Source organism: Caenorhabditis remanei, chromosome V, assembly GCF_010183535.1.
Source record: "Caenorhabditis remanei strain PX506 chromosome V, whole genome shotgun sequence".
Lineage (NCBI taxonomy): Eukaryota > Metazoa > Nematoda > Chromadorea > Rhabditida > Rhabditidae > Caenorhabditis > Caenorhabditis remanei.
The window spans coordinates 12,862,925-12,889,970 of record NC_071332.1 but is presented as its reverse complement, the minus strand read 5'-3'; the positions used below and the strand labels follow the sequence as shown (position 1 = coordinate 12,889,970).

Genomic DNA, 27,046 nt, shown 5'->3' with positions numbered 1-27,046 from the left:
TTCAGTTATTTCTCCCCGCTTGGAACTGTTTATCAGTGTTCTTTCAGCTTCCAAAACTAAAAGCTTTTCCAAAACATTCTAGAATCTTCAGTTTATTTCTTTGCTGGTTTCCTTCTTCCTTTTCGTCTGTTTCCCTCATTCCACCACCCTTCAAGCCGAGATGTCCCGCAAAAACTGTCACAGCTGTCACCAGTTGACTCCTAGTATAATTATCTCCTCCCGTGTCTAATTCGCGAAAAAAGGAAATATCGATGAGTTATTAGATAAAAAACCCACTTCACACCTTCTAAGTGGTAAAACATTTATGAGCATGTCGCAAGCTGTTGCACAAAATTGTTATACACAGATGCTCCTGTTTATGTGTCCAGTTAGATAATTCAACAACTTGTGTTTTTATTTCTTCTACAGTTTCTTATTTTATTAATTCAAGCATTTTCACTGCAGATATACTGCTTGCGTGATGTCAAGCACCTTATTTGGGTCTCGCCACGAAAACGAGCTCGCATATGTTCTGACATTCTCAAATCTCTGCCTCGGGTCGTTTTGAGCATCTGAGTTTTTGATATTCCCTACCCTCATACTTCTTTTTTCTCGCTCTAGATCTCTCATCGCTTAACAAGCGTTTCTTCCTCTTCTCCATCACCATAATTTCTATCAGAATTCAAGTTGTCCCCTGCAGGTGGCTACGCGTCCGCTTTGTCCGCAGATGTCCATCACTGACACGTGTCATTTATAATTGTCAATTATTTGGAGAGAGATATATTTATTTTGAATCGAATCTTCAAATTCATCCAGCTGTCCTTTTTGTGCGCGATAAGAAAAAAAGTTGGAAAGGAAGCGGGTGTTGGCGGAGACACCTGCTTCTCGTACTGGGTACGAAAGCCCTAGTGGAAAGGCTCAGAAAAGGAATATCGAAAGTTCAGCTGAATTACTCATAGATTCGGAATCCGACTATTGTGCCGGATAATCCGGCCATTTTTCAACCGGAGTAGGAATTTTTCTAATTTCCAAGATGGGCGGTACTTTTAGTTGAGGAGGGAACCAATTTGTCTCATTCACCTAAATACTTCCGACGAGTCTACGATCTATTGCCCACTTTGAACTGTGCCGCCCCTAAGTTAGGCCGACTGACAAATAAGGAGAAAACGGAGAGGAAATGAAGGGGGATTTGAATATTTATTCGTTTGCCAGGTGTTTTCTTCTTGTGTTCAAGAGAATAGAAGATTTTGGTTTCATTGTAAATAGTCCTTCTTCTTTTCTAAAATTTCTCTCAAAATCTGTCAGATTATTGCTCGGAATATGTATCTTTGCACAGATTGCATCGAATCACCCTATAAAGTACTGTATTCGTCGCCTCTCGGAAAGGCGGTTTTCCCTCTTTATACATGAATTCCTAATGAACAGCTCACTATCTAATTCCGTGGGAGACAACGGGTGTCACTGGTATAATGAGGTTACGTAAGCCGCATCCGATTCCTGTTGCAAGGTGCACACGGTGTGTCGGTGTCTTCAGAAAGAAGAGGACTAAACAACAGCCACCTAATTATACGAGAATACAGGCTGTAAACTTATCCTTTTTATTTTTGCCACCTGAAGAGCTACACGTCATTCATTAAGCTGACTAATTATCATATTCTCTGACCTGGAAAACGAAGTATTCGATATCTAACAAGTGTGCTCCCAGGTGACCAACGTTTGATAAGATGACTGTTTACCTCCGCACGTCTGTGAGTAACCATTCTCGCACCTCCAAACTATCTCAAATTGTCGATTACACTCTGCCGAACAAATCAGGAGAGGAAAGGCGGCTTCTTCTCTTTTGTTAGTCAGTCAGTTTTCGTCACACTTTGATGCTCATCGGGAAAGCTTTAATATACCCAGCTATTGACCAGGTGAGGTGCTACCTGGCAGAAAACTTATTGTGAAAGATGAGAAATGTTTGCATTACTCCTTACTGTTATGAATAGTTATATCGTATCTATCAGTGTATCTAGTTGTCAGCCTGCTCTTCTAACGATAGTTCGACTGTCGAAAGTGGATTGGCGTTGCAAGATCTACTTTTCCCTAAAGTCATAGCTGTTTTCCGTTCATATGGCAACTTTGCGCGATCTAGCATCCACTGGCATGATATGTCCTTCAAGGCTTATTTCTTATCTTGCCTTTCGTTTCCAAACTTCTCCAAGGACGCGTGGACACTCTCGGTAGTTGCAGTCCATTCAGTCTAGACAATTCGGTTGACCTGACTTTGCAAAGTTTCTTGTTCCCTGTGGTTTGATGCTCAAGACTATTTTACTCAATTTCTCCTTTTTCACTATCGTCATCACAGCTGTTCGTTTCTGGTCACCCATTTTCTACGTCTCTTCAACTCTTGTACTCTCTCGTACAGGGTTCAGTAGAGAGGGGGCGTGGTCTGTGTACCACTCCAAACATCTGCACTCTATTTCGAGGCGCGCAAAAGAAGAAGAGACATGGAATTAGAAGTGTTTCTTTCTGTTCGTTTTGATTGGAATATATCTATTCTAATTGGACACTTTTTTTCGTTCATCTGCGTTTTGGATTCATTTAGTGTCTATGTTATCCGGTGTTCCAGTGTCTTCTATTGTCTTGTTTTACGATTAGATAGGGGGATTTCAAGCTTATCTTCTTTTGAGATAATATATCCGCGTCGGGAGAGTTCCTTACATTTTCTGAAAGGTTTCGTGATTTGTTTGTTTTTTTTTCGAGTTTTCATACTCACTAATGAATAAATGGTTATTTTCAGAAAGTTTCTGATATCTTCTCTACTCTCACTAATTGTGTCTATTTATTCGTCTTTTTTATTCTCGACAGATTTTTTCGTTTCAAAATTTATATAGTTTCTCTAATTTCTACGTTTTACTCTTCTTTTTTCAGGTTGTTTCACCCGCCCTTCTTGTAAAATGACTAACTCTATCATTGCAATCTTCACAATCGCCCTCTACTTCCTCGTTCCTCTCTCCGATGCTTTTGGAACCATCGAAATGCTCGTATCCTCACCACGAACTATTCTTCTCGAATCGACAGTTTGTGCGAATTTCGAGTGTCCGGCACCCGACGATCTATCGACACCTAGAAAAGTACAAGCTGGCACCGCGCTTCGTTTCGGTACCGGACGATATAACGGAGAGGCGCGGGAACGTATTGATTTGCATATCAAAGTTATTGAGCCGATCACGAATGGTCAGTTTTTGTGAGGAAAGAGAAATAGAGACGGAGGTTCTCTTTGTTTGCGCAATCTTTGAAGACCGTGTCAGAGATAGTGACACGTGTCTTATCTTATAGTTTTGTACAGTTCATTGACACCTTTCAGCGAGGTAAAAGATAAGATGAAAGTATTTTCTGAAAGATATACGGAAATCTTTTTGATTAGGAAATAACTCTCAATCTTATCTAAATGAAATCTACGAATTCTTTTTGAATACTCGCCGAAAGCAGAGTGCGAAGCACTTATCAGCGTTTAATACAAAAAGTATAAATACTTTTGCTTTGCAGTCGTCCTCGCCATCGAGCACCACCGCCCACTCGCTGACAACAAATGGAACCAAGATACTCCAATCGTTGTCAAGACTTCCAAAGGATTCAATGTGACTGTTCAGTTGAAAAATAAGTGTGAAAGGTGTGTCTTTTTCTCAAATAATTAAATGTACATTTTTTCATTACAGCTTCTACTACGGAAACCGATGCGGTCGTTACTGTATTCCATCTCGTGACCAACATTGGGAGTGCTCATCTGAAGGTGAAAGACGATGCTCTGCCGGATGGACTGGTGGCGATTGCTCTAATCGTAAGTTATTGTAGTAAGCTCAGTTATGATAATACTCTGCTGGTTCATCTTCCTTTTTGTCAATATTCTACTAGACTCATCATACTGGTTCCGATCCATTAACCCATTCGCTCCCTCTTTCTCCCTTCTCAATGTTCTTTTCATTTATTCACACATCTGGTGTACAATTGACAAGTTGTGTGATGATTGTCGTCGTCGTCGTCGTCGGCACCCTCTTGGTTACATCAAAAGATACGCGGGAAATGGCGCCGGCCACAAAAGAGGAAAAGAAGCTCTCAGTTTCGCGCAATCGAAAAATGATTGAACGATTTTTAGAATTTCGAGAGAGAGAGAGAGATGGGTGTGAAATTAGGAAAATTTATGAACCTGATGTCGGAATTACTAGAAGCTTGGTTCTCCGATTAAATCTTACGTTTATTGGATCGCCAAGCAGCTTCACCTGAAATGATATTTTCTCAAAAGTGTCCAGTCTAGAATTTTTTTCTAAAAAAGATGAGAGCCTTCTTCCTGCATCATTTTTGAATTCCGGTCGTTTTCTTCCGTATTTGAGAGTACACTATTCCAATAATACCACCACCAGAACCCTCTTTAGAATTTTGATGGACAAGGTTAATGTGGTGGCTGCGTGGTGTATTCGCATCGAAGAGATTCAGAAAACGGGCAAAGACAACACACAGTTAGTTTTCCAATTAGCGGAAAAAACGAAGTCAACCAATTAACCTCGATCTGATCCGTCCCGCCAAGATGTTGAGGATTTGTTTCGGGGTACAATTCCTGATTACAATATTGTTGAAAATTGGAAGAAACTGGAACTTTCAGGCAGTGAAACCTACCATTTCAAGCTTGAAAGAACAATTATACACCATAGTGTACACGGAGTACCAGGTGCTAGTAATTGTAACAACTACAGGTGTTTGTTCTCTTGTCGCTCTAATTAGATTAGGTCATCTCAAGTTAGATAAATAAATGGCATAATTTTGGCACGTTGCATCATCAGATAAATAGTTGAATTGAGATGAGAGCAGGTGGCACATATTATACAGTAAATAGTAATGTGGAAAACTATATAGGTGTGTTCCGGAAGTGTCGGTTAGACCAAAAATCTGAAAATTTCGTTTACAAATTTTCATATACAAACCTTCTATTTTTCAGCAATCTGTCCTGGTGGCTGCAGCGGACGTGGAAAATGTGTGGCACCTAATCAATGCTCATGTATCAACGGTTTCAACGGTACACAGTGTGAACAATGCCTCCCTCGTGCTGGTTGTGTCAACGGAGGATGTCATAATGGTGTGCCGAATACATGCAAATGTCGTGATGGGTTCATTGGCGACCGATGTGATATTGGTGGGTTTTCTTCGTAATATTCCCGAGTAACTCCCATGATTAATTTTTCAGACATCAAAATCTGTTCCCTTCAAAAGCCTTGCGCAAACGGAGGTCAATGCTCGATAGATTCGAAATCGTCGACAGGTTACAAGTGTGAATGCCCATTCGATTTCATTGGACCACAATGCAAAACACCGTTGAATGAAGTTCGGTGCGCCGCTTCCGCTCAACACGTTTGCCAGAATGGTAAGAAAGCATTTTATGATTCGAATTTTAAAAGTATGAATATTATCATTTAAAAAATATAAGTTTTGTAACAAATATAGTTCAAATTATGAAACGTCGGTGACTTCCCTTCAAACTCGTTCAGTTTTCATCTCCTAAGAACTCATTCAAATCTCAAGAAGTGCTCTCTTTTGATATGTAAATGCAACCTCTCTTTTATGGTGTTATCTGATCATAAACAGTTGTAGAAACATGAATAATTTCCTCCGCTCATAAAACAATGAAACATTTTCCCTCTTCTTTCAGGAGGAGCATGCATCTCAATGGACGAGAAGACAATTCAGTGCAAATGTCCCAAAGGTTTCACCGGAAAATTCTGTGAATATGGGACTCACAAAGACTGTTCAATGATGAAGTGCTCCGAAACTGCCACGTGCCATATGAGTGGAGACTTGGCAATTTGTGTGGAAAACGAGAAAACGACAATGATTCCTCCGGTGAGAACACCAACGGAACGAGTGAAAGCAGTAGAGGAAATGAGAAAGACGTTGACTAGAAAGGAAGAAGAAGAGATTGCGATGAAGGCTTTCCAAGATAGCATACTGACGTTCGCACTTCTTTTAGGTATCTTTTTGTCGGTTTCCTGCTTACCACATCTCAACTTTTCTTTTTTCAGTGTGCATCATCGGCGTCTCTTTCTCTATATTTCTCTTCTACACCCGAATCTATCTTCCTCTTCATCAACAAGCTAATCCATCCACTGGTTCTCTTCCTACCACCTCGACGTCTTCCAGACCAACGTCTTCAAGACCTTCACCAGTGTATAAGGTAAGTCAAGATGTGGCATTTCAAGCGAACAAAAATTGAGTGGCGCCACCAACGGAAATGAGAAAAAAGACAGAATATTTAGTTGTTGAGGACGTCGGAATAGAAGAAAATAGTAGAAAGAAGAGAGGGGTAATCAAGATGAATCGAGTTTGAAGAGAGATCTGTTTTGTGTAGGTGGCAAATTTTGAAGTTATCGTAATTCCGTCGTTGAAACAATGCGTGCGGGAACTGTGCGGAGTCTCAACTGGGATATTCTTTACACCAAATATGGGGAAAAGCTAGAGAAAAACTAAGAACTCATAGTTCCATTTTTTCCAGGTGTGCATCATCGACACGGAACAAATGCCATCCTCATCATCGAACTCATCAGATTCTGAACCAGATCATCTCTGTCATCCGCATCGTCATTCCCCGCCGCCAGCGTACTCATCACCAGTCATGTCTCAAAAAGTGTACAAAAGTATACCGACGATGGACGATGATTCTTCTTTTCGAGTCTGAATATTTTCAGAAAATCTTTTTCAAATTAGTTATTAGTACTTTTCTCGATTCCATAATTTCCCTGTCTTTTACCTCATACCGGTTGTCACATTTTCTTTACATTTTTCCTGAAATATCACCGTTTTATCTTTATTATTGCTTCCTTCTTTTTTGCACTATTTTTGCAACATTGTCACCCATCATTTTAAAAAGGTTCCAGGGGCTCACTTTCAGTCGGAAGTGAGCCCCTGAAGTATCTGGAATTGCAATGCTCCAAACAAAAAATTAGAAATTCCCCAGTTTTTTCAACGTGTTGCCTGATTTTCTACGATTTTACGAGGTATCTCCCTCTTTTTTCACCCCACCCGATTGCCATTTTTCATTTGTAAATATTTCGTCTTTATTCTTGCATCATTTTCCATGCAGATTCTGAATGTTTTCCCCATGTTTTCTTGTATCATTTTTCTTCTCAAATTGCTTGGTTTTGTTCCATGACCCGCCCCAGATCCCGAATAGATTGTGATACAGATGAGTAATAATTCAGAATAAAATCGAATGTAATAATATGAAGAAATGATATTTCTGTGGTGAGAGTCCAAAGTCCACTACCTCGGGGGTACACAAGACACTACACACAAGACTACAACCAGCTGACCCTTTCTTTTCCCAACGTGGAATCGACGTCATTCGATTGCTTTGCGTCAGATCTGAACCTATTTCCTGAACATTTTCTATTGATTTTCATTCCTTTTTCTAAAAAATGATTGCCTCGAAAAGACTGATATCTACTGTAAATACGACTGTTCGGGCATCAAAATTACACGAAAAATTGATACAATTCGAGTCGGAAAAAGGGAAAATTGTGGACTTAAAAGCGGTTTACGAGGTTAATTTGTGTTACAGAAAAAGAAAAGATTCGAAATTCTTTATTTCAGGATTCCCTTCCTTCCGGTTCCACGTTGGGTACTGTAGTTGGATTCCATGGATCACCGGGATCTCACAAAGATTTCAAGTATATCAGACATCGATTGGATTATATGGGAATTCGATTTATTGGAATTAATTATCCCGGTTTCAAACATACTGAAGGTGAGTTCATTGATTCACCAGTAATGAGTTTCATCAGTTCATAATTTCAGCATATCCAAGCCAAAGATTCGGAAATGTTGAACGACAACGATACTCTGATTCTCTTCTGAATGAGCTGGATATTCGAGGAAAAGTGATCATAATGGGACATAGCAGAGGATGTGAAAACGCATTGATCACCGCGACTCATCGGAATCCACATGGACTTGTTATGATAAATCCAACTGGATTGAGAATTCACAAAGGATCTCGGCCGAAGGGAAAACTCGAATCTTTGAACTATATGCATAAGCAGTTGCCGAAGAAAATTGGGGATAAAGTTATGTATCAATGTGAGTTTTTGAAGTCCTTCTTCTCTATTCTTAATTTAATTTCAGTACTGAAAACAGTTGGATTCAAAATTCAAGACGGAGAAGAAGCGGTCGCTGTAATCCGAACGATTCAAAAGTGTGATTTGGAGAAACAATTGGATTATATACTGAAATTGAACGAAATGACTACGAAAACAATGATAACGTTCGGCGGAAGAGATCATTTGATTGAGAAGGAAATTATTTTTGAGGCACTTCAAAAATATCAAGGATTGAAACATTTCGTAAGATTCATAGAAGTTTTTAGTCGCTGAAATTACCTTTTTCAGGATTTCAAATCAGACATCTCGACCGCCGAAAAACAGGAAATCTTGGATATTTTCAAAAGTCACAAAGGAACTTCTGTATTCGTGGCAAGGGATAATCATTTTCAGAACAAGAAACGAGCGGATTTATTGGCAGACGGAGTGAAATCTATGTTGATTCATTGACTTTGTACATAGAATAAACTTATATTAAAACCAAAATGTTGTATTGTCAAAGTCGAGTCTCAATCTCTGAATATGTTGCCTCAGGCTGAAAGAAACCAACGAAACATGTCTATAATCCTTTCGCATGGCTATTTGCATAGTGAATAAGAGAAAGAATTGTCAAAAGAGCGCATTTTCTGTCGGCTTCCCTCGTTTTCCACCTCTTTTGCTAAACGACCTCAATTCAATCTTCCAAATGGATTCTCCACGTTTTCATTGATTTCTGGGGGAGGTCTGGGGTTTCTGAGAGCATCCGATATCTTTTCATTGTTTCATTTCTTAGATTTTGAAGAATGGAAGAAACACCAGCACCACGAGCACGGATAAGCGAGCCAAAGTTGCAAAAGAAAGTAGTGAAATTTCAGACGGAAAATGAGAAAGACGTTGAGTTGGAAGCTGTTTATGAGGTGAGGAGGATCAGATATATTCAGCTTAAATCCGAAGAACATCGAATATCAGAATTCTGAAGAAAATATTAAAGTAGAATACGGTGATTCTGTCCCCATGTGTTTCTTTATTTTCTGAAATCTGATTAGTGTTTTTTTTAAGTTCTTGTTTCCAGGACTCGCTCTCCTCAGGTTCTTCACTGGGTACTGTAGTTGGATTCCACGGATCACCTGGGTCTCACAACGATTTCAAATATGTTCGGAGCAAATTGGATGAAATGGGAATTCGATTCATTGGTATCAATTACCCTGGGTTTGGAAATACACCTGGTTAGTTTTTTTTAAACTCTTAATTTGAAATCAGAAAGCAAAAATGTTGATAACGAATGGCGATAAGAAGTTCGATGACAATGAGTTATCAATAAACAAATTGTACTTTTATTCGATGAACTGTCAATTAATTTTTCGACAGTTTTGAACAATAGAAAGTAGTTGAAACATTACGACTGATGTAACTATCAAATAATTCGAGCTCTAGAAATGAAAAGAAATCTCAACTTTTAGGCTACGAAGGGCAGGAACATGGTAATCCAGAACGTCAAAACTTCACGAACGCTCTGTTAGATGAACTGCAAATCGAGGGAAAAATAATCTTCATTGGACACAGCCGTGGATGCGAGAATGCACTTCAAACAGCCGTTGGAAGGCCTTCTCATGGACTTGTTCTGATAAATCCGACGGGTTTTCGACACCACAAAGGAATTCGACCGGTTTATCGATTGGAATATTTGAATTCACTTTATGGAATGCTTCCAAGTTTTATGGGAAATGCAATGATGTTGGGAAGTGAGTTATCCGGATGAATCTAGGTCTAATCTGAGTTCTTTCAGTCTATAAAGCGATAGGATTCAAAGTTCAAAGTGGAGAAGAGGCGATAAATGCGATGAGATCTGCAATGAGAATGTCGCTTGAAGATCAAATTGAATATATTGAAAAGTTGAATCAGAAGAATGTAACTCACTTTTTCGAAATTTTTGAGAGAAATTTTGTGAATTTCAGACGAAAAAGCTGATAATATTCGGTGGAAATGATCACTTAGTTGAAGAAGAAATTGTACTTGAGAAGCTTGAAAAACATGATGGATTAGAGCATTTTGTAAGTTTTCGAATAGTTGAAAGATCTCATTTTTCCACTTTTCAGAGATTCGGTGATAACATCAACGAGGATGAGAAGCTGAAAATCATGGAGACATTCACTGGAAATCGTCTTGGAGCATCGGTTTTCGTGGCGAAAGATACACATTTTCAGAATAAATCTCAAGCTGATTTGGTGGCTGAAGCGTGTAAGAAGATGTTGGAAGCATAATATGAATTTGATGTAGATTTAAATTATGGAAATTGACAAAATTTTTAATAAATTGTTAAAAAAAACTTAAAGGAATATAATGTGTTTAGTCTTCTTTCTTGGATGTTTAGATATCCAGTCGCTGATTTGTTTTCTCAATTTTTCGCTTCTCTGTCGCTTCAGAAAACCTACTACAGAATGACTACAATGTTGTTATCTCATACCTCTAGTTACCCACTATCTTCAAACCTTCCGAACATCTTTTTTCTTTTCTCCTTCTCCTCCTGCGTCTCTTCATACTCCAATACTATTTCTTGTTGTCTCTGCACGCTATTAAAATCACGTAGTCTCTCACACGTAGTGTATTCTTTTTTCTGTCTTCCAAACATCAATTTATTTCTTTAAAAAAAAGGAATCCGAAGTGTTGTAATGATAACGTCGAAGTTGCTACGGACACCTGCCAAAGTTTTGAAGAAGATGGCGACGATGACAGAAGCGAATTTGTGTCGAAAATTGGTGAATTTCGAGACGGAAAATGGAAGAAAAATCGAATTGGAAGCGGTTTATGAGGTGAGTTTTCGGATTTTTCCTGTCTTGAGAAGAATGAAGACTCTTCGAAAAGTTCGTTGATCAATTGAAAATTGTTTTTCAGGACTCTTTAACATCCGGATCTCCATTGGGTACTGTAGTTGGATTCCACGGATCTCCTGGATCTCACAACGACTTCAAGTATGTTCGAAACAGACTTGATGAACTGAACATCAGATTCATTGGTGTTAATTATCCAGGATTTACTTTTACCGATGGTATGTTATTCGAAACAGAATCTCTTCTTTATTTCCTTTTTTAGGCTACTCATCTCAAGAACACACAAATATTGAACGTCAAAACTTCTCGAATTCGCTGTTGGATGAATTAGCGATCGATGGAAAGATTGCTTATATCGGACATAGTCGTGGATGTGAGAATGCTCTCCAGACAGTAGTCACACGTTCTGGATATGGACTTGTTATGATAAATCCGATTGGGTTGAGAATTCATAAAGGAATCAATCCGATTTCTCGAATGGAAGCAATCGATACACTGTACAGTTGGTTACCAAGTTTCGCTGGAAATGCGATGATGTTAGGACGTAAGTTTTGCTTTTTGAATCGAATTGAAGTTGAAAGGTCGAAGAAAGTATATATAAATATTCCAGTGTACAAACTTGTTGGATTCAAAATTCAAAATGGAGAAGAGGCGATTAATTCGATGAGATCAATGATGAAAGTCTCTTTGGGAGGACAATTGGAATATATCGAAAAGATGAATAAAATGGGTGTGAGTTTCACGAAGTATTCTCAATCTTCTTCAATATTCCGATGTTCAGGTCAAGAAGCTGATCGTATTCGCTGGAAAAGATCATTTAGTGGAAGAAGAAATCATCTTCGAGTCGCTGGAAAAACACGAGGGATTGCAACATTTCGTACGTTCACATCAATTTTTCTTCGAATTTTCTATTATCACTTCTCACCTTTTACAGAATATTGAGGACAAGATATCTGATGAAGAGAAGCAGAAAATCATGGATTCATTCGGTGGATCTCAACGTGGAGCATCAGTTTTCGTGGCGAAAGATAATCATTTCCAGAATAAATCACAGGCGGTTTTGGTGGCAGATGCGTGTAAAGCAATGTTTGAAGCAGATGATGATGAGACGGTTAAGAATAAATTATAACTTGTTTACTAGGAGCTTTTGTTATAATAAAATTGCATTTTTGTATTTTTTTTCACCTTCTTTTGACTCCACTCATCATCGACCCCTCTAGAACTATTCTCCCCCATCCCCCTCCATTCTCTTCCGGTTGCCACGTCAGCAGATGGTCCGTATCCAAAGAAGAGAGAGCGACAGTGTATCTATTGTATTCTCTTAATCCTCTTTGACTTTTCTTTGTTCATTTCCGGTTGATGACTGAAAGAGGACCACTGGGTTCCTAGAAAACAAACATTCGGTGACAGATTACTGCTCTCACCTCTTCTTTCATCTCCTTACGAGAAAATGGACGGTGATCTTCTGGGACTCACGAGGAATCGATTTTTAGGAGTGCAACCGAGAAATTGAAGATGGTTCTTGATTATCAATAGTTGAAACTTATAATCAGCAAATTTTGGTTTCATCGTCATTTCAAAACTTCATAATTTAAAAAATTATACTTACCTAACTCACAGTTTTTGAATAATGCTTTCATCCACAAAAACCGCGAATCCTTTTGATCTCTCCCCGCCCTCTATATATCGGTCATGCTTGCCTAATCTCTGTCTGTTTGATCAGGTGCAACCCGCAGAAATAGGTGTTAAGTTTATCGTTTTTTGTCGGTGTCCGAGTCTTCACACTTTCTTGATTTCATTGGAAAAGACAAGAAGGGATGTTCTTGTTTCTTCAGGTCAAACTCGATTAACCGTGTCATTGCAATGAAGATTTGTTTTTTGGTGACACGTTGCGTAAGACGATTTGATTTACATATTTAGGGACTGTGGAGATGTGGATTACATAACTGGATTAAGGAGTTCAAGATGATGAGTTGAATGGGTTTGGGAACTATTCTTCGAGAAGGAAACCCTGGCGTACCTTTGACGCGTTTCTTTTCCCAATCAAATCCCTCTGATGAAGCTGATCCACCCAGTTTCTACCATCTATATACGTCCGTATCGAAAAAAATAGTGGCCACCTGCAAAACTTGAAATCTTGCGTGGCACGCAGATGTCGATCCCCTTTTTCTCATTTTTTCATATGATTTTCGTTGCGCTTTTCACTACACCTGTTCAGCAGCTGTACCCCACAAAAGAACAATTTTTCAAACAAAAATAAGTATATTCTGTAACCAGACAGCACATAAAAGGCACAAGAGTGATTTGAGGGGACGGAAGCGATAGATTATAGAGATGGAATTATCAGAAGAAGATGAATGAGAACACGGAGATGGAAGAGATTGGTGGGAAGAGGAAGAGGAATGTGGGAGATCGAATTTACTCGTACAAGAGATGGGGTACGGGGAAAGGAGACGTTAGGCGTCTTTAATTACAACTACGGTAGGGATACGGTATTCGTTCTAAACATAGACACAAGTTACTGGGATTCGTGGGAGACAAACAGTCGGAGGTGGGGGTTTCTGAATGACGGCATAGTCATTTGAAATTCTTGGAGCACTTGTGTATCTGACTTCCTCATCTACTTGCTTCACGTTGTCTCCGATTGTGAACACCTTCTTGTTCTTCTGATTCTCGGCTTCACAAGCTTCTTGATCTACCAACATTGACTTTGTCTCTGGCATTGGGTACGGTTCTGGGACCAATCCACGTGCCAGTGCGTGCTCTCTTCTGTGAGTCAACTTGTACTTGCAGCATCCAATGAGAAGACAGAGACCGATGAAGATTCCTACGACCGAGTATATTGTGACGGAGTAGTCGGATGTGCTTGCAGTGATTTCAACTGATGGAGTTGTAGTGGTCAGGGAGATTTCACAGAATTCTCCGATGAAACCGACAGCACACGCACAGAAGACTTTTGGACCGTTCGGGAAGCATTTGGCACCTGGAATATCAAAATATGAGCTAATGAGATCACGAGAATGGAGTTCTGTTGTTGATCTGTGTGTCTGTTCCTACTGTCGTCAACTCTGTCTGTGTCTCAGACATCCAGATGTCCTCGTCAGCTGATAATTCAAAAAGTACACCCCAGAGACTATCTTCTTTCTTTTTCCGCCCAAATCAACCATTAACTCTTTCGCAACAACAATAACAATGACTCACCATTAAGACACGCGTCTTTGACACTGCAGGCGTCTGGTTGTGGAGCAGTGAACTGGAATTGAGTGAATCCAGGAACTTCACAGTGATTGCCGGTGTATCCATTAGTGCATTCGCAGATCAATTGCTCGGTGTTGTTCTGAATTTTATCCAAAGAGTGGATCATCGAGGAGGCACAGATTCCGTTGTTTTGGCACGAGCATTTGCGGGGATCCACGGCTGAAAATTATAGAAATTGTCATTTGCTGTGCTCTTTTGAATCTATTATAAGTTCTTACCTTGTCCACAGTGGGGTCCCATCCATCCGATATCACAACGAAGACGTCCCATGGCATCACATCGTTTTCTTGCTGCTTTGGCAAGATGACCATCACAAAACACCTCGCATTGACTTCCATAGTAGTGAGGAGTGCATCCGATTCTTGTTGAAATGCTCAAGACGATTCCAGATGAAGTAGTGAAGGTGTCGTTGAACCATGGCTGATTGATGTTCGAGAAGTGAACTTGTCGGTAGATTCGATCTCCCAATGCTTGTTTTGTGAATGGTTGGAGAAGTTGGATGGAGTAGTTGAATGCTGAATCGAAGGTGTTCAAATGGACTGTGTTGGTTTTCGGAGCACGTGGGAAGAGACTGAAGTTCATCGGATTCGGGCGGGAACCATCGTTTGTGATGATTTCGAAACGCATGGAGACGCGTTCAGAAGTGACAAATTCCTGTCGAACTTCTACTTTGCAAGTGATCAGTGGAAGGAAGATGAAGAGACCAAGGAGTAACATTTCTGAAAAAGGAAAGATGTAGAAGGATGGAGAGATAAAAAAGGAAGCTCGAAGTTTGAAGGAGCAGTGGGAAATAGAAGATAAAGAAGACCATAAGCATGCAGGCCCAGTCCTGAAGTACTGTGGACTAATATCGAATAGAGAGCATAACCGGAGAGCTCATCGACCAAATAAACCAAATGAGCTCTTCTCCTCTCGATGCGGTAAGAAGGTGTTAACCGGAAGAGGCAAGTGTGTCTAATACGATGGGGTGAGTGACACCCGCCCAATACGCAAGGGGCGGGGCGTCTCTGATGGAACATCTGTTGGTATTGAGTTGTCTGGTGTCTCTACGGTTTGTGTACTGTCTAGAAGTCTAGAAGATGAACTTTTGAAGAAGTCTGTCTGGAGAATTTTAAGAAATCGAGAGTTCTGAAGAAAGGACAAATTAGGAGTGGGGTCAGATATGTGGATGCAATAGAGAAGGTTCATCAGAAATAGAAAAAGGAAATGGATCAAGATGATTGAAAATTCAGAATAGCAAAAAACAATCAACCAAGAAAAAAGAAGAAAAATGAGTTATTAGAGTCCCTCTCATAATGAATTTATTCATCTGGAAGACTACGAATAACAAAGAAAAAATAGAGTAAGAAGAAGAAGTGAATTCTTTTGGAAATCCAGAAATCTGAATGCATTGACTCCGGGAGGTTTTCAACAAGGTTTCAAGAGAAACCCCTAAAAACCTGGTTAAGACGGTTAAGACTCCCCACTACCTATTTGAATATGCACATGGCTGGTTCTAAAGGAATGAATAGAAAGAGATTGGTAATAAGGAACACTAAACAAGAGGGTGGGGTAGCTCGTAAACGAGAGATATTAGTTGTATTGTTCTTATTCATGGCTTCAACGAGAGAATCCCAGGAAAAAGTGGATCTTCAAAAATAAAACCTATTTTGTTTGCGGACTTGGTTGAACTGATTCTAGAATAAGTTTGAGAAAAGAGCAACAGAGAAGTGCCGTCCTCTATTCATATAACATGACATTTATAGGCAGATAACTGTATATACAGTCTTAACAACATGCATAGTCGAATGGCCACACGTCTCAGTCATCCGGTTTGGCATGAAAATGTGAAAATCCTGTCTGAAAGTCACACTACGTCGAAAAGGTGTGAACAGATTCGGGAGCATTCGTACACACTTGACTGCGTTTTTTTGGCTTTTTGTTGGATTTCAGGTTTGACGTCGATTTGTGGATTTATGAAATTTTGGATTCTCAAAATTTTCGAATAGAGATGTTTTTGAACGTGCAGACCTGTCCCTCTCGATTTAACAGAAGATCTCCTTCCGTTTTTCCGTAAGGAGATGAAAGAAGAGGTGAGAGCAGTAATCTATCACCGAATGTTTGTTTTCTAGGAACCCAGTGGTCCTCTTTCAGTCATCAACCGGAAGTGAACAAAGAAAGGTCAAAGAGGATTAAGAGAATACAATGGATACAGTCCCTCTTTTCATCTGCTGACGTGGCAAAACGGAAGCGAAAGAAGAATGAGACCTAGGTAAATATTGAGCGAATGAGGTAGAAAGAAAGAGAATAGCAATCGGAATCGTGTAGTTACTGAATTACAGATAAGGCTATGATCGGAAAGTATGCTCAACTGGTACGATGCACTGAAACCATTATAAGATCAATATAGGTTTCAATTTAATAATGAGTATACTATGCACAATACAGACAAAATTTGGTTTTCAGAAAACATCTGATTTACAGAAATCAAATCTAACACTATTATATTCTTGGCCTTCCGTTACATTCATCTTCTTTTCTTTTTACTCTTTCACTTCCGGTTGAGGGATAAGACACTCGTCTTCACTTTACTGTCACCATGTAAACCCGTGGTGCATCTGACAATGTGACAAACGGATTCGAAGAGACACTTGCCAATAAAATCGATTCAAGATGTCTTTATGACTGAGCAAAGACGCGCAGAATAAAAGTTCAAGAGAAAGGAAAGAAGGAGACTCTCTGTCTTCTCTCAAAATGTTTGTCACTAACTGTTCACTGAACACTGCAGGCTCCAGACATGAACATGTGCCAGACAACTTTTTTACCAGAACGGAGAAGGGGGTCCAAAAGTACAAACGTTCAAGTTTTATGTTGCATGAACTGACTACTTCCAGATGGTCTGCAAGATTGCAAAAGGAAAAAATATTTTGAAACTGGCCCATTTGAACTCAAAAAGGAAGGATGAAACATTTTGAAATGAAATAATGGGGAACAAATAAATTTCATTGCCATCTGCACTTCTCAAGTAACATTTATCATTTCCACACAGTCGCATATTTCTATTTGTTCTATTTAGAAGAGGAGGCGTCCTTCGGTTCAAGAATAAATGAGGTTTCTTCACAGATTTTTTGAAAATTGGAATTGAGAATAGTTGGCAGGTTGAAGATATGAATGGGGGAGAAGAGTTGAGATTTTGATATTCCGATTGAAGAAGATAACTGGAAAACATAATAGTTACTTCAGAACGCGTCAATGGCGTTACCAGTGGTAGTACATGAATGGAAACATAGTGTTCGAGATGATGAGCTAGATTAGAGAAGAGAAAACTCTAGAGAATCAGAATCTAAAAACAAGGTCATCAAGACATTGTTTAACCTTTTCCATCTCTAAAACAATGGATGACGTCGAGAATCTTGAATCGGAAAAAAATCCCCAAAAACCTCTGACCTTACTCTCAAAAATGTGCACACACCTACAAGTTGCTCCCTCCGTTTAGCTCCCCGATGGAGGTGCTCGAGGGTCCAGAGCAAAATTTGAAACGGAAATAATTGAGGGCGATGTGAGAGTGTTGAGTGGAGTGGGGGTCGTGAAGGTACGAAAAGAAAAGATTCATTCGAGCAAAGCACCTCTACTTTTACTTTTCCTCAATCTCTTTTCTTTGATCGCCAAAAATTCCTTTTCATATTCGGAAGAAAGGAAAATTTACGTATGGATTAAGAGAAAAAAGGGAAAATGAGAGTAGAAAGGAACGGTATTGGAATGAGAGGGTTGTTGGCGCCCCCCGTTCCATCGTCGGCGATCCGGTAATTGTAATTTGAGAATAAGGAGATGAAGGGGAGGTAGAAGAACACCTGGTGGCCCTTTTTCTTCTTCGGCACCAAAGGACAAAAATGCACTTTTTATTGGAGGACAATGAAGAGAGAGCGTTTTTATGGTGATGCCTTTTTCCGACAGAAGGAGATGAAGAAGAAGTCGAACGGATGGGACAAAAACATATTCAGAATGTATAGTGGAGTGGCAGATGACGTTGTGGAGGAGAAGAGGGCATATGACGAATTCAGGAAAACAAAACGTTTAGAAGTTATTCGAACAGTTTGAAATCTCTAGAAATTATATTCTTACTCAATGACATTTATGAAATTAGGATGGGATGTTGCTCAGAAACTAAGTAATTCTACATTTTGTGAAAATAAATTTTGAAGAAATTTTCAATCCAATGAAGTTTTCAAATACATGATGATTGTTGCAGTGTAGTTCGTTGTGTGTTCTAAGTCAATGAAAGTTTGTAAAGGAGTCGAAGACTTTTCCAGAAAAGCATGAAGCATTGTAGAACCGAAAATGTTTTTTTTTGAAATGCATGAAATCTAAAACTATATTCCTTTTAATTTTAGAACGTTCTCTCATAGTTTCTGCATCAAGTAAAGCCAAGTTGACCATTACAATTACCCTGGCCCTAGTCCAGACAAAACTAGAAAAACTAGGGTAACCATACCAATAGATCAGAATAGAATTCAATTCAATTCAATTTAAAAATGACTCCCCTCAGATCACATTAATTATCTTCACTTCCGTTCCTTCTCCCTCCTTCTTTCTTTATGTTTACCTCCTACCACCGTTCATCAATCAACAAATCAGCAGGAGGTATTCAACGTCTTCTCTTCTCCTTATTATTCTAATTCTTTCCGGAAAGCATCTTCTCTCAAAAATGTTGCTAATCAGAGAGATCTTGCGTCACTCATCACCCCTTTTTTAAACACTTGCCAATTACATGGTGTCTGTATTCGTAATTGATGTCGAAGGACAGGGTCAACACGCCCCGAAATTTTGATGCAGGTGTTAGTTTTACTCAAAAAAAGAATACAAAATGTTGCGTTGAAGGAACAGCAGGTGGGGCAGTCTATATTTCGAGAAAGAAGAAAAAATGGATGTTGAAGAAAAGTTGGGTAGAGGGCAGGTGTCTCGGAGAAGGGCGCCAGATGGTCGACATCTGGATTGGATGCCAGTAGAGATGAAGAAGTTTTGAGTTACTTTCGAAAATTATGAGGTGTTGGGTGACGATGGTAATAAGTGAAAAGAGACAAGTGGAAGAGCTCATATTACTAACGATTTGATTGGAAGGAAAATGTAGATGAGAGAGATAGAAACACGGCAGAGTGGTCAGAGAAGATGAAGTGTATGAAAAAGAAAGTAATAGCCTTTTTTATCTGATTTCAGCTATAAACCTAGTATTGCAGATAGGTTGGTAATGTTTTGAGTAGTTTTAGTCTGACTGGATATGTCTCGATCTTCAAAATACGCATTTCAGATGCTTCGTTTTCTGAGAACCTTGTGGAAACATCAGTTCCTTTGTACTAAAAAGATACTCACACATCTCCACCTCACTCTATAATTATGCAAGGACAAAAAAGAGGGAATGGTCAAGAGGAAGACTTCGTTAGAACACTTGATTGAAATATGACTGGCCACCGAATGACTATACCAATTTGCAATGGAGTTTTTTCTTAGAGAAAACTATACGGTTTAGTGGAAAAATGAATAGAAAAGAATAAAGAACCGAAGAAATATGAGATGACCGTGAAAAAAGAGGATTAGTAGCGTTTTTGGTAGAAGACAAGACACTGTTTGAAATAATTTTGAGGGACGAGGGTGGTTGACAACTATATCAGATCGAGGCTTGACACGAGAGTAACCATGAAGCTGATTGGAGGAATATGTATGTATATAGCGGTATATTTTATATCTTTTGATGTGGAATATCGAGACTTTCGAGGTATTAGAAGAACATTATTTTCAAAAACAAAAGGGTATATAACAACAACAATTCAATGCAAAAACTTTTTGAAATTCTCGAAATAGACATTCTGATCAGCATTCACATGATTTTCCAACGTCTTCTTCAGTTTCACTTTATTCAAATGAGCCTTTTTGAGAAGAACGATTATAGAGATGACAGCGTAGAGAGGGTATGGTGCATTCACTGAAAAGGAATCTGTGATTCTGTTAGTACATGGAAGAATACTCACTTTCAACCAACGAAATATACGTGGATTTCTCGACTTCCGGTCCGATTTGCAATATAAAAATAAACAAAGCCATGTGAATAATCATGAAAATTGACTGTAAATCTGCGAATCGTTTCAGAGTTTTCATGGATTTCAGATTTTGTTCCAATGAATATCGGTTCGATAGAGAAGATGTTAGCTGCTTTCTTCGAAGATTCTGGAGAAGAAACACGCTTACGAATAGAGTACCGTATGGTTAAACTCACTTCATTCATTTTGAACAGATAGTGAAATAGTATTCTTGCAATGATTTGGATGCAGAGACTGACAATTGCAGCTTTCTCAGTGTGACTGACTAGACCTGGTTTCAGAGCCATACAGTAATTCATTACTGGCTCTTCAAATGAGAAATTTCGAAAGTTAATTGAGGTAGGGACAACGGCAAGGAAGACCTGAAAGTCAATGTACTTGCGGATGTCTTTCAGTATGTTTCCTTACCTGTAACAAAGCCATAACAATACCAAGAGAGCAACCCATATGCTCATAACTTGATGATTTGATAGTAGCAATATATCTTTCGATAATAAGGGGTACTGTAGTTGCACAAATCAACCATAATCCAAATACATACTGTATCCGAAACGCAAAACATCTGATTGTACTAGGTGTCATGTCACAGTAATCCAACATTGCATAGTTATAAAGATCAAGACAATGGAGAACTATTCTGAAGTTTTCAGATACATTTCGAGATTTCATCGTTTCGAAATTTTACCTACTGAAGCAATGTAAGAAGAATCCAATAAGATGAACTTGAAATATAATGATAACATTAATATGAAATAGTTTGGCAACTCTTGCTTTCCACAGTGCAATACTTGCAGCAATAACCATTGGAAATGCTATGAGACTTGTTGCCAAATTGAAGATTAGAGTGAATCGAAGAAGTAGAGATGTTGATAGTTTTTGCATTATTTGACAATGATCTTCTGTGGACATCTGCAACTTTTTATTGAAGTTTTTAACATCAGAAGATTGAAAGTGAAAAATATCAAGAAAGCTAATTTTCATAGAAAAATGATCAATGAAACCAAAAAAGTGACAATAAAAGTGGGCGATGTAATCAAATGAGGAAACAAGAAGTGAGTACAAATACAAACTCAATGAGACATATGTCGGGTGGTGACAAATTAGAAAAGAAAGAAAAACATATGTGACTAACCAGACAGTGAAGGAAGGAAACGTCAAGATTTACGATGACAACAAGTTCTAATGACGACGTTGAGCACAAATTAGAAACTGCAGAAAAAACGGAAAAAGTGGTTTCTGTTTCTTTGAGAAATTCGGGCGGAATTGGATTTATTCGGCTTTTTGTTGCAAGATGAAAGTGTTCAATGCTACAGAACAAGGTAGGCGGAGATCTAGTTTACTAAACGTTTCAGGGATTCTCGAGAATTCAAAATCCTTATGAGGAAAGAAACTGGGTTTCAATGGGTGTTGTGTGAATTGGGATCTATTCAGATAGAGGTTTCGAAATTTAAGAGAGAAGACTTCAAACATTTAAATTCAAACACTAAAAATGCAAATATGAGAAGATGGCTCATCTGACAAAGAAGAATATAGTGGAAGTAATACAAATATTGAAATCTGAGTCAGATTTGGGGGAAAGTCAGAGACTCGACAAAACAAGAATCAGAAGTTGAAAAAAAGGATGGTGAGCAATGAAAGATCATGTAAGAATGGGGTGTTTGAATATAGAGACAGTCAAAATGAACAAGAAAAACAGATTTTATAATCATTCAAAACTGGAAATCGTAGTCCGATGAAAAATACAAGAAATAAATAACTTCATCCAGCCACGCTCACTGTAATTGGTTTGATATAACTGATTCGATATGATCTCCGTTCACTAAACCGAAAAAAACAAATTAATTGAGTTCCTACTCGGAAATCAAAACAACTAATTTCACATTCACAGCATTGACGATAAAATAGTTCCTTTGCGAATGAAATATTCTTGTTTTCAATGATCACCTGCTCTTTAATTTTCTATGCAATCTTTTTCAGACATTCCGTATTTTGAACTTGGACTGAACGATAGAACAATATTTAAACTACGATTCCTCTCCTTCTTCTACTTATATATTTTTTAATGAAAATTCTATTTTTGATACTTTTTTTCAGAATGTAACATCCGTTTGTTTGCACGTTCTAATGAATTCGACAAGAAATCAGAAGTTCTGAAACGACAACCTTTTTCTCTTTCTTTAAAGTAAAAAATAACATGAGACTCGTCATATTTCTCAGTATTTTCTCATGATACTTCCGTCCAGCTGATCAGACAAGAGGTGACATATATGCTGAAATTAGATTTCTTTTGATCTGTTATGGGAAAACAGGATTTGGATAAAATTGAGTTTGCAGAAGTGAATTTCGAGTTCAAATTACATGCAAAGTGAGCATTTTGCACTACCACCAATGTCTCACACGCGGAGACGGGCATTCCGATACAAAAAGAACTAGATGTCCGGTTACCAGTTTATGTTTAACTGACTCTGGAAAAGGCCATTTGTGATTTACCTGGAACTATCTATATAATTTCATTGTCGAGTGCTTGTGTTTTTGTTTTCCTGATCACATCTCCAAGATTGCATTCTATTTCTATTTCTTTGTGAGATCAGAAAATCAGATTGACCGATTTTTGGGTGTGAGAAAACAACTTTCTAGTTATACTCGGAATGTTTTCTCATGGAGGTATTCAACATATTCAATAAACGAGGTCGAAGACTGAATGAATAGTGATAAAGATTTACGACGATCAGACTTCCGCGCCCTAGTTGTGAAAAGAAACATTGTCTGAAAACGGATTAGTCTGAATCAAGACGAATCTCGGGGGGTGCAAAACGGTTCATTCAATAAATAAGCGTGGACTAGATTAAAACGTGGGTTATGTTACATAGATTGTACATTAGGGTTGTTGGTGGTTTGGGCTTATCCGCGGGTAGCAATGTATCCGATGAGATCGACGACGCGGTTGGAGTAGCCGTACTCGTTGTCGTACCTGGAATTAAAAATTTGATATATTGTCAAGAACCAGTGTGTGCTTTCGAAACTTTTTTCGAAATATCTTTCAAAAGATTTTTCGAAAGATCTTTCGAAGTTATTTTCGAAACGGAGGCACACACTGTCAAGAACAGTGCAAGTGTATTCTGACCCTCAAACATACCAAGAGACAAGCTTCACAAAGTTCGGGTTGAGAGAAATGCAAGCTCCAGCATCGAAGATGGAAGAGTGTGGGTCGGAGACAAAGTCAGTCGACACTACTTGATCCTCGGTGTAAGCGAGAATTCCCTTCATTGGTCCCTCGGCGGCGGCTTTCACTACCTTCTTGATGTCGTCCATTGATGCTGGTTTGTCAAGACGAACAGTCAAATCGACAACGGAAACATCTGGTGTTGGAACACGGAAAGCCATTCCAGTGAGCTTTCCATTCAACTCTGGGATGACCTTTCCGACGGCCTTCGCGGCTCCAGTTGCGGCTGGAATGATGTTTTGTCCAGCTCCACGTCCGTCTCTCCAAAGCTTTCCAGATGGGCCATCAACCGTCTTTTGAGTGGCTGTGACGGCGTGGACGGTGGTCATGAGTCCTTCGATGATTCCTGAAGAATAAGAATATTAAAGCTGAGCTTTCGATTTTTATAAAACTTACCGAAGTTGTCATTGATAACCTTCGCCAATGGGGCGAGGCAATTGGTGGTGCATGAAGCGTTGGAGATGACATGCTCGTTTGAAGCATCGTACTTCTCGTGGTTCACTCCAACAACGTACATCGGGGCATCAGCTGATGGAGCGGAGATGATAACCTTCTTGGCTCCTCCCTTCAAATGAGCCGAGGCTTTTTCCTTCGTTGTGAATACTCCAGTGGACTCCACGACGTAATCAGCCTTAACAGATCCCCAAGCGATTTCAGCTGGGTCTTTGCTGTTGAAGACCTTGATCTTGTGCGACGATTTTCCATCTTTCTGGACGATCAAGAAGTCGCCATCGAACGAGACGGTTCCCTTGAACTGTCCGTGAGTTGAGTCGTATTTGAAAAGATAAACCATGTAGTCGATGGTGATGAACGGGTCGTTGACGGCAACCACTTGCACATTATCCTTCTCGACAGCGGCGCGAAGCACGAGTCGTCCGATTCTTCCGAACCCGTTGATTCCGACATTGGCCTTCGACATTTTGGGGAAACCTGAAAAATAATAGATAAGATGAGAAAAGGAAGCAACAGTTACGACTAGTCGGAAGACAAAATAATCATAAATAGAGACAGGCACGAAGCAAACATCTCAGAGAAAGAAGCCAGAAAACTGTTGCAAGCGACAACAAATAAACTGAATGAATGAAAAACTGATTCATTTATGAGAACAGATCGAAGAAACAATGAAGTTTCGCGGGCGGACTGAAAAATGCAAAAATTCGCGCTTCACCTCTGTCAAATGCGAGACCCAACGATCGATTAATTCCTTGCGCCTTTAATTTTCTACCGTAACCACTATTTTATTTTTCGACACATTTGATTCTCTCCATTTACACAAAATCAAGTCTGTATTTTTTTGTTAATTCCGTAGACGGTTATTTCTTTTTTTATTTCATGTTTGAAGCTTCGACTTACATTTTCTGTTTTCAGAGTAATGGCTCGATCTCTGAAAAAGGTGGAAAACTCGGGAATGGCACCGTTCATATTCTTCAAAGATCGTTTGGCCACTTTCAAAAATTACGAATACGACGATGATCAAACGGCGACTTGCACTTCGAAAACGGTTTGTTCTTTCGTAATAAACAGATCGCAATCAGACGTTTTTAGCTTGCACGAGCAGGTTTCGTGTGGACAGGAGGAATCTCGGCTATCTGCCCATTTTGCCTCAAAGAGCTTGAATTCGATCCAGACGATGATCCATGGGAGGAACACAAAAAACGTGGAAATGATTGTGACTTTGTTCATCTGGAAAAGCTCGAAGATTCAAAGTTAACTCTTTCTGAGTGCATCAAACTCTCACAAAGTGGCATTGTTATGGCTCAATTCAAGAAACAAAACGTTATTATCGAGCAATTGGAGCAGAAAATGGCCGTAACAAACATTTCAGCAACAGTCTCTGAAGTTCTGAAGGGCCCGAAAAAGCAGTCTACGTCAAAACCTCGCCGTTCCAGAAAGAAGAATCCATAAGTGATCGTTATTTATGTGAATAGTTTTGAGTAGCGCTCTATTATATTTCTTCTATGTGAATCATAATCTACTTTTAATATTGTTTAGTTTTTACCAACCTAACTCCAATTTTCATAAATTGTTCTCAGTTGTTGAGTTGTTAATATATGTACAAATGTTAGCGAGCAATTCTAACTTAAACTTTAAATCTTTGTTTATATATCAAAAGGCAATCGAAAAGAAATTTACAGTAGTAATCAACGAGTGGAAGGCATTTCGGGGATTTTGGGAACAAGGAACGAAGTTTTGTATGAAAGAGAAGTGATTGAGATAAATTTAGTGATAGTTTATTCATTCCGAATTCTCGGAATTTGACGAAGGAAATGGGTGTCCAGGAGTTCTTCCTTGACGACATCGAGTCCTCCAATAAGCTCTCCATCAAGATAAAGCTGCGGATAGGTCGGCCAGTTTGAGAACTCCTGAAAAAGTAGTATAAGAGAGGTTTGCTTACAAAGCTGTTGTTACCTTGAGTCCCTGTCTAACTTCTTCATCTTCGAGAATGTCAAAAGTTTGATAATCGGCGCGAGCATTGTTCAATAGCTCAATGATAGTTCGAGAGAATCCGCATTTTGGAGTATCTCGATTACCCTTCATGAATAACATCATTCGATGAGATGATACCAACACTTTCAATCTTTTCTCCAAATCATCTTTCCCATTTGAAGCTGATCCTCCAACTTTTGGAAGAGCGTCAATAAATCCTTGATCTTGGAATTCCTCCTTGACGACATCGAGTCCTCCGACAAGCTCTCCATCCAAATATAGCTGTGGGTAAGTCGGCCAATTAGAGTATTCCTTGAGCCCTTGACGAACAGCTTCATCCGAAAAGATGTCAAAAGAGCCGAATTCGATGTTGTGGGAATTGAGCAAGTCCACAATGGTTCTGGAGAATCCGCAACGTGGCGAAGCAGGGTTTCCTTTCATGAAAAGCATTACTTTATTCGAGGAAACCAAGGACTTCAATCGAGCATTCAAAGCCTCTTTTTCTTGTTCTGGAGTCAGAGATTGAGTAGAAGATAAAGTTGAACTGGAGTCAGATGACGAATTCTGAGAAAGCGAACGACTAGCAGTGAGCACAACTTTCGATTGAATCTCTTTTGGAACGAATCCATCGACTCGGTCCACTTCCTTTCCATTCTGAAATTAATAGGTTTGAAAACAACGAAAATACGAAGATGATACAGATTATTGAAAACCCAACAGTCTCAATTAAAACTGATTCTGATCTGCCTAAAAACTCACACTGAAAAAGACGAGAGTTGGAGCAGCAGTGATTTTGAAGTTCAATGAGATTCCTGGAAGAGCTTCAGCATCAATGTAGGCGGCACGAAGGGGCAAGGCGATTTCAGCAACGAGATCATCGAGCAGATCGTTGACTTGATCGCAACTCGGAGCCCACGAGGCGTAGAAGTGAAGTACGGCAGGTGACGGATCCTTGATGAAGGCAGCGACCTCCTCGCCACTTTTAATCTCTTGAATCGGCATTTATCTGAAATGAGTTGAATTCATTTTCAACGCTGTCATGAGTCAGACAAGAAATAAATATTCAAAGGATTTGATGCACCGATAAATTGGGAACAGCAACAAATTCAAAATAGTTGCTGGGAATAATTAAAAGCACCAAAATTATTCATAAAA

At 39.2% G+C, this 27,046-nt stretch overlaps 9 protein-coding genes across 9 annotated transcripts; 5 read left to right on the top strand and 4 right to left on the bottom strand.

Moving 5' to 3' along the window:
• Positions 1-2,918: 2,918 nt before the first annotated feature.
• GCK72_019462 (uncharacterized protein) lies at positions 2,919-6,685 on the top strand (the record flags this gene model as incomplete). The annotated part of the gene is made up of 8 exons (XM_003115181.2): positions 2,919-3,198; positions 3,511-3,634; positions 3,681-3,802; positions 4,955-5,149; positions 5,201-5,377; positions 5,663-5,980; positions 6,033-6,184; positions 6,503-6,685. 8 exons carry the CDS (start codon positions 2,919-2,921, stop codon positions 6,683-6,685), a joined length of 1,551 nt encoding a protein of 516 aa, XP_003115229.2.
• Positions 6,686-7,424: 739 nt separating this feature from the next.
• Positions 7,425-8,555, top strand: GCK72_019461 (uncharacterized protein; the record flags this gene model as incomplete). Its single annotated transcript, XM_053733032.1, has 5 exons — positions 7,425-7,550; positions 7,600-7,753; positions 7,804-8,085; positions 8,131-8,348; positions 8,394-8,555. 5 exons carry the CDS (start codon positions 7,425-7,427, stop codon positions 8,553-8,555), a joined length of 942 nt encoding a protein of 313 aa, XP_053581945.1.
• A 332-nt stretch (positions 8,556-8,887) lies between these two features.
• On the top strand, positions 8,888-10,345 carry GCK72_019460 (uncharacterized protein; the record flags this gene model as incomplete). The annotated part of the gene is made up of 6 exons (XM_003115171.2): positions 8,888-9,001; positions 9,157-9,310; positions 9,545-9,826; positions 9,871-9,992; positions 10,040-10,135; positions 10,181-10,345. The coding sequence occupies 6 exons, from the start codon at positions 8,888-8,890 to the stop codon at positions 10,343-10,345; spliced, it is 933 nt and encodes a 310-aa protein (XP_003115219.2).
• Positions 10,346-10,753: 408 nt separating this feature from the next.
• On the top strand, positions 10,754-12,041 carry GCK72_019459 (uncharacterized protein; the record flags this gene model as incomplete). The annotated part of the gene is made up of 6 exons (XM_003115435.2): positions 10,754-10,894; positions 10,977-11,130; positions 11,175-11,456; positions 11,523-11,644; positions 11,694-11,789; positions 11,847-12,041. 6 exons carry the CDS (start codon positions 10,754-10,756, stop codon positions 12,039-12,041), a joined length of 990 nt encoding a protein of 329 aa, XP_003115483.2.
• A 1,372-nt stretch (positions 12,042-13,413) lies between these two features.
• GCK72_019458 (uncharacterized protein) lies at positions 13,414-14,887 on the bottom strand (the record flags this gene model as incomplete). The annotated part of the gene is made up of 3 exons (XM_003115834.2): positions 13,414-13,895; positions 14,114-14,329; positions 14,389-14,887. 3 exons carry the CDS (start codon positions 14,885-14,887, stop codon positions 13,414-13,416), a joined length of 1,197 nt encoding a protein of 398 aa, XP_003115882.2.
• A 5,084-nt stretch (positions 14,888-19,971) lies between these two features.
• GCK72_019457 (uncharacterized protein) lies at positions 19,972-21,150 on the bottom strand (the record flags this gene model as incomplete). Its single annotated transcript, XM_003115766.2, has 5 exons — positions 19,972-20,126; positions 20,173-20,368; positions 20,418-20,603; positions 20,650-20,878; positions 20,927-21,150. The coding sequence occupies 5 exons, from the start codon at positions 21,148-21,150 to the stop codon at positions 19,972-19,974; spliced, it is 990 nt and encodes a 329-aa protein (XP_003115814.2).
• A 1,992-nt stretch (positions 21,151-23,142) lies between these two features.
• On the bottom strand, positions 23,143-24,383 carry GCK72_019456 (uncharacterized protein; the record flags this gene model as incomplete). The annotated part of the gene is made up of 3 exons (XM_053733031.1): positions 23,143-23,212; positions 23,378-23,810; positions 23,861-24,383. The coding sequence occupies 3 exons, from the start codon at positions 24,381-24,383 to the stop codon at positions 23,143-23,145; spliced, it is 1,026 nt and encodes a 341-aa protein (XP_053581944.1).
• Positions 24,384-24,836: 453 nt separating this feature from the next.
• Positions 24,837-25,369, top strand: GCK72_019455 (uncharacterized protein; the record flags this gene model as incomplete). Its single annotated transcript, XM_003115249.2, has 2 exons — positions 24,837-24,965; positions 25,010-25,369. The coding sequence occupies 2 exons, from the start codon at positions 24,837-24,839 to the stop codon at positions 25,367-25,369; spliced, it is 489 nt and encodes a 162-aa protein (XP_003115297.1).
• A 326-nt stretch (positions 25,370-25,695) lies between these two features.
• GCK72_019454 (uncharacterized protein) lies at positions 25,696-26,893 on the bottom strand (the record flags this gene model as incomplete). Its single annotated transcript, XM_003115326.2, has 3 exons — positions 25,696-25,827; positions 25,874-26,545; positions 26,651-26,893. 3 exons carry the CDS (start codon positions 26,891-26,893, stop codon positions 25,696-25,698), a joined length of 1,047 nt encoding a protein of 348 aa, XP_003115374.2.
• Between the last annotated feature and the right edge of the window lie 153 nt (positions 26,894-27,046).